The sequence below is a fragment of the Chelonoidis abingdonii genome, chromosome 6, assembly GCF_003597395.2.
Source record: "Chelonoidis abingdonii isolate Lonesome George chromosome 6, CheloAbing_2.0, whole genome shotgun sequence".
Lineage (NCBI taxonomy): Eukaryota > Metazoa > Chordata > Testudines > Testudinidae > Chelonoidis > Chelonoidis abingdonii.
In genome coordinates, this window is record NC_133774.1 from 59,702,906 (window position 1) to 59,713,173 (window position 10,268).

Genomic DNA, 10,268 nt, shown 5'->3' on the forward strand with positions numbered 1-10,268 from the left:
GACCAAGAGCGGCAGTGGTGACTGGTGGGTATAAACCTCTCGGAGGCCATAATGTTCGATTTCGTCCACACCTAACCGTAATCCGTAATCCGAGTTGTTAATATCGAATTTAGCGCTACTCCTCTCGTCGGGGTGGAGTACAGAAATCAATTTAAAGAGCCCTTTATATCGATATAAATGACAACATCGTGTGAACGGGTACAGCCTTAAATCGATTTATCGGCCATTAAACCAATTTAAAGGCGTAGTGTAGACCTGGCCTAAGTAGTAGCCTTGCTTTTTGCCTCTGCTTTTCTCTCTGTTCGGTTCTTTCCACAGTATCTTGCAACAACACACCGTAGGCAATGCAAGCTACTGTGTAAGTGCTTTATTACATCATTCTCCTAAATGTTTTGGTAATCTGATTGTGGGCCACAAGACTTTTTGCTGACCTTGACTGTCCGCAGGCACGGCCCCCCGCAGCTCCCAGTTCCTGGCTAATGGGAGCTGTGGGAAGCGGCAGTCCCCAGGGACGTGCTGGCTGCTGTTTCCTGCAGCTCCCATTGCCCACCACTGGTTTAGGACTTTCTGACTGGCTGGATCCCTGCTCTATCTCTTGCCATTTTTTTCTTTGTACTTGGAGCTCTCTCTTCAGGTCCTTGATCTTGTTTTTAGAGCTTTTGGTCAGTCTTCTAGATATTCTTTGCCCTGGAAGCATAATAATCAGTCAGTCTTTCTCTCCCCATCTGCACTGCCCCTTTTGAGTGACAAACTCTTTCCAGCAAGTCTTAAAGGGACAGAACAGTAAATTAAATTCAGAAGTCCCACAGGGAATTTAAAAAATATTCACTAAGTATATAATTCATTAATATCTGTAATCTGCTTTTTGATACATGATTATATAAGACTGTGATCCTGCAAAGGGATCTACCCATTTTGTGTCCTGTTGTAGTCTTGCTGATTACTTTGGAAATCCAGTCAACTTGTAATACGTTATTATGCGGGTAAGGAGGTGGAATACTAGATGTTAGTTCTGAGCACAGCAGTCCCTTTACATCACTGCCTTGTTCGGCTCACATGACTTCTCCTTGTTTCCTGAACTGGAACTCCTGTGAAATTCATTTTTACAAATTTAAAACATGACCACATAAAAAACTATGTACTAATTATATGCACAGCGCTCATCATCTGTATGCGCCAACAGCACTTTCGCACAAATGCAGAGTTTTGCAAGTACAGTGGGTACAGTTACTTTTGAAAATTTGCCCATTATGTTGAAGTTGGTTAGAAATTCTTCAGCATGAAGTCTTACCACCAATAGTAAGTAAATCAAATATGTCATAGAAATGAAAAGCAATTGTTCTTCCCTGTACATCTGTGAGGGATTTTTTTTTTACGTTGTCTTGACTTTAATTAATAAAATATAAGACTTTTACTGTACAAGAAGATTTTTTTTAATTCTGTCCATCTGTTGTCTCACAACAAGTCATAAATTCTTTAACATATTGAAACGTTTTTCATTTTGGTGTGAAACAGTTGCCATTAATAATGTTCAGCATTTAGGGAAATGTAAAAGAAGAGCTAAGGTTTGAAACATAATTATTCAATATATTCAAATGCTCAGATCTTAGAAAAAAATATTTCTTTAAAATTTTCTATTCATTAAAATACAGACATGAATTGTTGAATCTAATGGACAGTAGCCCAGGCAGGCTGTGCTAATAATCCGCACTACTTTAACGAAGCTACACCAATTTACACCAACTGAGGATCTGGCATATAATCTACATTTGTGCATCTACAGTTTCAAAACATTAGAAAATACAGGATGAAGAAGTCAGATTTTCAGATTTAAATGGTTAATCCCCCAGACTATTGATATTGGAAAGCAAAGCCTCATATTTCAATACTGGCCTGAGAACAGGATCATAGGTAGGGCAGCTGGGGATTCTGATTGAATACACCCTCAGCAGCTTCTGTTCTCAGGACTTCTGTGGAGCTCCTGGGAGAACATAAATATGTCACCAGGTGGTGGAAACATAACCGACCCTACATTAGTGTTGAGACCCATCTGAGTGCAAAGGACCAAGGTAGAGTGGCAGGTGCAAATTACAACTCCTCCACAGACCTGAGGAAGAGCTCTGTGTAGCTCGAAAGCTTGTCTCTCTTACCAACAGAAGTTAGTCCAATAAAAGATATTACCTCACACACCATGTCTCTCTAACCTCCTCCATATATCAATGGGGGGTGAATTTAGCCAAGCGTTTTGAGTCCTATAGCTGCCTAACATACAGACGTTTTAAGCCTTACTAGTTCACCCTGCCGCCACCTACTGACACCGACCAGCATCCGTTTTAAAAGCCAACCCATGTTGGGTGGCTTGTTCTTTGGGATGACACAGTATGTCAATGAGCATGCGTTAGACATGCTGTTCTGTACTGTATGGTTTGTTCCAGGGCACTCAGTAGATTATGGCAAATCCTTGGTAGCAGTTCCTGTATGACAGGCACATACAAGTAAAAGTATGCCTGTTCAAACTTTACCATAAAAAATCTTATTGAGAATAATGTATTAGAAGCTGCCTCTTTGGTAACTTAGTTGTACACTTTTTAAAACTAGTTTAAGATGTTTTAACTCTCATCTGTATCAACTAAATAACAGCCAATTCCTAGTTAGAGAATTGTGGGAAAATATGTACTGTACAAGGCCCTGATTCTGATCACATTTAAACCAATGCAAATCTGGAGTAACTCCACAGAATGCAGTTGCAGTGGAGTAAAACTAGTGGGAGGGAGATGAATGTCAGGTCCCAAGTATTTGTATTTCTCCCTTCTATTTTTTTGGCCATATTTGTGCCTGGTTGTCTTTCCATAAATCCACTTGCAGTCTCATTAAGGTCCTGATTCAGCAAGGTACTTAAGCACATGCCTAACTTTTAACCATGTGAATAGGCCTAAAGTCATTCATATAGATGTATGCATCCCTTCCAAAACAGGGGGGCTGAGGGAAATAAAGCTATGTGAACCTAACTGACAAGCCCTTTATCTAATGCTTCCTTCTTGATAAGCTATACCTGCTGACTAGAGTCCCACATGCAACCCCATTAAAACAAAACCCATACGTAAAATGTATCTTACATCTTGAAAGGTAGCTTCAATTGATTGTTTCATTGCAAAAGAAAAACCTCAGTAAGTTTAGGATTGTTTCGTTAAGATTTTCTGTTCATGTATAATTGTTTTGTATTGCACCTCAGAACATTCATAGCTTGTGCATTAGTTTCTTCACCTGAGCAGCTGAGAAATGGACTGTATATTTTATTCCTCTGCAGGACTAGTTATTATTACAGCATAGCAACAGGAAAGGATCTGCTAAAATTAGCTCCACTATTTGTACTTCATTGATTTAATTTTGGCACACCAAAGACAAGAGGCTTATAATTATCAAGATAAAAATGTCACTGCACAGGAAATGGTGAATTGGCCAATCTCTCCTAAAGTTTTGCAAAGACCATTGGACTAGTGTCATCCATGTGATAAATGAGATAAGATGGGTAACTATGACTAAATAAATATAGCAAAGGAGTGCAAGGACATATGGTAGGACTTCTTAGAAAACAATCTGAATTGCATGACTGAGAACAATTAAGCTAATAGTCAGAATTAACAGGATCAGTGATCCCTAACTAAATATAATGGCATAAATCAGTTCAGTGGTTCCACTGTCAGACTGCTAGTACTGATACATGGCTTAGGCAAGACCGAAGATCACACAATCTGAAGATTTATACAGAAATGTTCTCTATTACTGTTTGTTCTTTTAACTTCATGGAAGAAAGAAGTCCCTCTTTCCTTTAAGAACAGGGAAACTTTCTTTGCATAAAAAGAGAAGGATCTAGCAGAGCTACTGAATGCAGTAAAATGAGAGGGAAAGAGTTATTATAAAAGCTCAGCAAATAATAGAAAAATCTTTGCACAAATATTCAAATCCATTTTCAGCCATTTAGCATTTCCTTTTGGCAAACATTCAACTGAATATTCAAGTAGTAATTTTTCTTCTGCCCTTTAATGACATAAGTCATATGCTTTTTGTTTTGTTCACTGGTCATATAACATATTACTAATAATCAAAGGGAGAATTTTGAATTCTGTAATCAAGATTTGTTCTTCATCAATTAGATATGTAAGACAGGGAACAATACCAAATAACTGAACAACAATACTTACATAACTAACCCACTCAGTGCAAATTGAATACTTGATAGTAGAATTCACAGTTTGCCACTTGTATGAACTGAAAGCCAAGAATTTGGCTGAAGAAATTCACAAATATTTTTGAACAACAAATCCATTTGGTAATTTTGCAATCTCTTAACGGACAATCTGTAAACCAAAAAATGGCTAAAAGTATATGAATTATTTGCCCAACTCTAGTTAGTATAATCTATTTGAGATGAAGCAAAGAACTAAGGTACCAAATGTACACAACAGAAGACTACCTATATGGTTAGTATGAGGATTTATTAGAGAGTAATAAGTTGGTATACACACACACACACATAGATATATGTAAACTTGTCTGTGAAATTCTTTCTTGTTCTTTATGTTAAAACTGTTAATTGAATTTTGTTAATTGTATTTGTATGGAGTTACCAATTTTGTCTGCTCTATTTGACTATACAATTTAAAACTGAATTGCAGATACATTCTAAGATGACTTAGGTCTTGTTTCAGGAAAGTACTTAAACTCATGCAGTGAGACTACCTATGTATTTAATTAGGTGCATGCTTAAGAACCTTCCTGAATCAAGGCCTTTATAAAGGGCTTTTCTATGTGGAGAAAAAGTCTGGAATAGCTAGTGTGGAATATCTGTTGCTGTTTAACTATTCGGCACCGACTCTGATGTGGATTCTTTTATTCTGCACTAAGTGTATGTCTACACTGTAATGAAAACCCAGGGCTGCTTTATTGCAGTGTAGACTTCTGGGCTCAGGTTGCAACCTGAGCTCCGGGAGTGGGACCCTCCCACCTTGCAGGGTCCTATATCCCAAGCTCCAGCCTGAGTCAGCTGTTATGGGCCAGCCACTGGTATCTAATTGCTGCACAAAAGCACTCTTAGTAAATGATAAGAGTCTCCACATGGGGAGTGAGGAATAGCTATATAATTTCACATCCTGGCTATTTTGCACTAACTTCCCTGTGAAAGTAAAACAAAGTGATTGGTGTTGGAAAGTATTTTCTACACTATTGTACTTATGCATGCTGCAAAATTCTAGCAGTTTGTTTGAAGTGTTTACTGTCTCATTTTAGCTGTATTCTCAGGAGACCTCTGGTATTCTACTCGATCATTTTAGGTCAGAGATATTTTGTATGTCCCTGGATTATTTTGTTTGATAATGAGCTGTACGTGCTTCAATTTATTTATTTATTTGCATTCTGTTTCTCTACCTTTTATGCTAATTGCATTCCTCCTTTTTTTTGAGTTTTCCTCCCATGAGTTCTACTCAGTAGTTCATATAACCCAGAATCCTTCCATATTTCTGCATAGATGTATGTGGATTTCACCAGTCCCATTAATCCAACTGAAAGAGAGTGGTCAAGCATTTGCTTTCTCAGACAGTAAAAATTCATCTCCACTGTTTGATGAACAGAGGCGGCTCCAGGCAGCAGCACCCTAAGCGCGTGGTTGGGGCGGCAAGCCGCGGGGGGCACTCTGCCGGTCGCCATGAGGGCGGCAGACAGGCTGCCTTCAGCGGCTTGCCTGCAGAGTGTCCGCTGGTCCCGCAGCTTTGGTGGACCTCCTGCAGGCTGCCGCCAAATTCGCGGGACCGGGGATCTCCCGCAGGCAAGCTGCCAAAGGCAGCCTGCCTGCCATGCTTGGGGTGGCAAAATGCCTAAAGCCACCCCTGTTGATGAAGAAGCAGAGGAAAGAGGAATCTGTTCAAAAATACCAAGCATGCTTTCTGTACTTCTCTACCCCAAACAGAGAACATTGACCCACATTACCCCAATATGTGGGAAGACCATCAGAGTAAGCCAAAGGAAAAGAAAACTCAGTGAGATTCTCCTCATGAAGTTTCCTCCCAGTTAATCTGAAAAGTGAATGGACCAGGTTAACTCTTTATCACCAAAGAAAAATTATTCAGTCCTCAGACTGAGACCTTCACAGAAATCAAGATTATTCTAGAGTCCAAAATACTCTACACATAGACCATGTGTCTCTGTTTTGCATCATGGCACTCTTTCTGTCACCTGTGCAGTATCTGTGATCTGAATTTCTTCACTGTCAGTGTGCACATTACATTAAACTACAATTTGAATGACACTTCCTTATCAAATTCATAAACAGAACTGTAGAAGCAGCTTGCTGAATATCCTGTAAAAAGATACAGACAGACATCTCAGTGCTAGTTTATGGGACATTCAGGAGCGATCAGATTTTGCAAAATTATGTGTCAGAATTCCAGGTGAGCCTGCAGAAGCTCAGGAAAACCAGGTTTTTTTCAGTGCAGAAACTGGATTTATGTTGGGCTAACTTGGATGTATCACCTTCTGGCAAGCTCATCTCAAGCTTAACGGAACCACAAAAGTAACCCTACTTCCTGGGCAACCAACCTCTTCTGGTTATTTGAGGAGGGAAAAGGGGAACAAATATTGATGTTGGGGAAAACATATATATGGATTCAAAAGTGTATAGTCTGTCTTCTGAATGTTTTATTTGATGGAAAGGTTAATTATTCCCTAAACCCTGCTGATTTAATGATCTGTGTTATTCCTTAGGCTATTAATTTCTGGTATGTCCTGGTGATGAATGATGAACACGCACAGCGGCGCTATCTTTTTTTCTTCCTTTTGAGTTGGGGACTTCCAGCTTTCGTTGTGATTCTGCTGTTAATTATCCTGCGAGGGGTCTATCATCAGAGCATGGCACAGATATATGGCCTGGTCTATGGAGATCTGTAAGTTTTTCCTCAAGAAAACATCAGCTGGTGATTGGATGTTGTGTATTCTTACTGTATTTTCTTTTAAATATAGACAGTCTCATAACTAATCATAATGAATCAACTAATCATAACCTTATGGATAAATCTGTTACTCACTTACATGGATGTGGAATTCCCTCATCAGCAGAGCCTCTGCAGTTCCACTGTGAAGTGTGTGGTGGTGATAGATGTCTACTGAGCAGGAGAAGAGAGGGTCTGCACATTTCTTCTCCTTCACCTTTAAAATATTTTTCTTCCTCAGATTACTAAAACTATTCCTTCTCAGAGAGTGAGATTATCATAACCAGGGTGTCAAATATATTTTCTAAAAGTGTCTGTATTTGTGGGCCTGTGATATGCTGGTAAGTATTCTAAACTCTGGAGTATTCTCAGTTTGAGCATGATCAACAAAATGATCAACAAAATGATCTTAATTAAAACAACACATATTTATAAGACTCAAAATGTCTGTCTCCCAAAGGTGATGACAGAAGGGTGAAACATTGGTTTTTTTTCAAATCCAAACCATATTTTTTAGTAAGCTATTTCAGGATATGAGGTTATTTTGAAATACCAGGTCCGCCTCAGGTGCTTACTAACCACATGCCATAATTGCATGCTTATTGCATAAGAAGGCATAAATAGACAGCTGCTTCTTAGAATAACACAAGGAATGTGCTAGTTTCTCTGTTCTGCTGTAACCTACCACAACTCTTGGTACAGTGTCTCAACTACAGATGCCATTTCTTGACATATGAGTGATAATCTCAGTCAGGGGTACTGAAAAGCAGACTCTTCATGTACAGTTCTGAGGCTAGATCAAAGGAAGAAAGAAAACACAAGAGTACATCCATCTTCTCTACAAGAGAAAGATATTAACCGTACACTGCGTTCCAGTCAGTTGCAATGCAACAAAATGCAGAGGTTGGTTGGAAATGTTGCCATTCGTAATAATTGAGCATCTCTCAAAGTGACTTCATTTTGAAAACAAGTAGATTACAGTGAGAAATTTAACTGGATGTTAGCATTGGACTCCACTCTTTTATTGTGTGTATTGGCACTTAGATAAAATGATAACAAGTGGTTTAGGAATATAATAAATATGGTTCTGTACTGCACAGAATTGTTCCTTATGACCAAATGCTCCATCCTCCACAGTGGGCACAGGCGGCCCACTATGCATCATAACCGGGCAGTTCTACTGCTCACTGCGGTCGGACTATGGAGTGGGTGGCAACCTATGCTGTGAAACATTGTTTCATGGTGTCTGTCTTTAGGTAAGCAGTCACAATTCCCTCAAAAACAAGAAGAAACCCAAGGCTGAATAAGTAAATGAGGCTGAGTTACTCACATGTTTGTCCCAAATGTAACCTAAAGATCTTTTCCAGCATGTTACTAGAGCTGGACAAATGCCGGGGAGGATGTTCTGCAAGTATTCATCAGAATTTAAAAATGAATTTTCTTGGAGTATGTCTACACCCATTTTGGATTTTTTGAGGGGGAAGGGCAGTGTTCTATGAATATTCAGTGGAGTTAGTTTTACTTACATAGATGCTTCCAGAAAATGAATTTGAAACTCTTGGTCACTGTAATGAGATGAGATACTCTTAATATAGCAAACTAACAGATTTCCCCAAATCCACTGCCAGGATACAGGCAGAAAAGTAATTAAATGAGCCAGACAAGGCTCTGATTGCACCCTTCACAAACAGAGGCTGCACATATAGATGCAATTACAATGAGCAAACCTTCATTAAGAAAAGTAAGGGTTTTAGCCTTTTTTGACCTTACCTAGGTCATAATGACAGAATTATTACCTCAAGGTTTCTTAAGAAGCCCTTCTTATTTTTCTGTGGTAGAATATATGTAGTTTTGTGAATACCCTAGAAGCTCACTGAGTCAAGATTGGTCTGAAGGATTTCTCTGCTAACATGCTTAACCTAAAGTGACTATGAAGGGTATTCTGGCTTAGCCAATGTTAGTGTAGTAGAGGGGTATCTGAGAAAATTGTTCATAAATACTGCACTTGTTAAATATTACACTCATAAATTATTTTAAAGGTTGTTATTACTTTATATAAAGAAGCCTCTCAAGGCCAGAAAGAAGGAAGGGGGCTGGGATGAGATATGTAATTTAATTTGTTTACTTTGAACCAGAATGTAGAAGAGGAGAAAATGATGACATTTCCAAAGCCAGAGTCATTACATAATAACTCCAGCATCAGTGACAGAAATACAATATGGCTCCAGTGCTCTGCTCAAATAAGCTAATTTCCCATGAGAGATAGAAGATTGGTTAAAATAATAAAAGTAACAGAGCCTGTATCTTAGCTCTAAGTGATCACTCCTTCAGGACCCTCAACTCTGAAGGGAACTGGGTTACTGCAATGACTGAAGAGCTCCATCAGTCTTAACAAGAGTGCCATTGGTTTGATTAATGTTGATTAATGAGCAGTCGAGTGATTACATGGAGGGAACCAAGGTTTAATGTCCAAACATTAATATATGGGCATAATAATTCATATGAGATAATAAGAGAGTGGCTCCTTCCTTGTATTACAATCTATGCACACACACAAATATGTATATTTTAAATGACACACTATCTCACATATAGTAACAGACATTGGTTTTTGATATGGTAACCTACTGCATGCAGAAAGTGGCAAAAGGATCTTCTCTGTGTATATGATCTCATGGATCAGATGTACAATAGTGCAATATTTAACTCTTCCCATGGATAAGAAAAGAGAAGCAGATGGTTACATGCTTAGTGGTGTGCCAGTGTTCACTATAAGTAAATATGATATCCTCTCTATTTTTAAACAGGGGAAATGTGGTATAGCAGAAGATCTGGTGCTTTTCAGGAGGTAGAAAGAGGCTTTAACAGCTGGTGAGGGCAATGTGAGGGGTTCTTATGGATGAACTTGCAGGGAGATTGGTCAAATGGGAAGGAGGTTGGTATGCTAGTTGAAGGCAGAGGGAAGATTTGTTTACTGCGTATGTCAAATTGATGGCTTACATCTGTGGAGCAGTACTGGAGTTTACAGGAAGGGGTTTAGGCAGTGGAAGAGCATATCATCTTGGCTTAGAGGCTGGAAGGGTTGTGAAGAGAAGAGGGAAGGTTCATCATCTAGCAGTAAATCAGAGTAGGTACCTTGGCAAGAGATATGTTTTGCTCCCCTTCCCTTCCCAAAAATAAATATCTAACAAGTATTATTTCTCAGGCTTCTTATTTGCATTTGAAAAAAGTCAGGTCCTAATGATCCCAATTGCATTTGTGCATAATTTGTGGGGGGGGGGGGGGGAA

At 39.0% G+C, this 10,268-nt stretch overlaps 1 protein-coding gene across 1 annotated transcript in view; it reads left to right on the forward strand.

The window, feature by feature from the left end:
• The window catches only part of ADGRV1 (adhesion G protein-coupled receptor V1), a 460,423-nt gene that overhangs the window by 335,001 nt on the left and 115,154 nt on the right, over positions 1 to 10,268 (forward strand). The window contains exon 87 of the mRNA XM_032764111.2: positions 6,757 to 6,935. Within this exon, the coding sequence (XP_032620002.2) occupies positions 6,757 to 6,935 (179 nt within the window). The remainder of the gene's footprint in view (positions 1 to 6,756; positions 6,936 to 10,268) is intronic.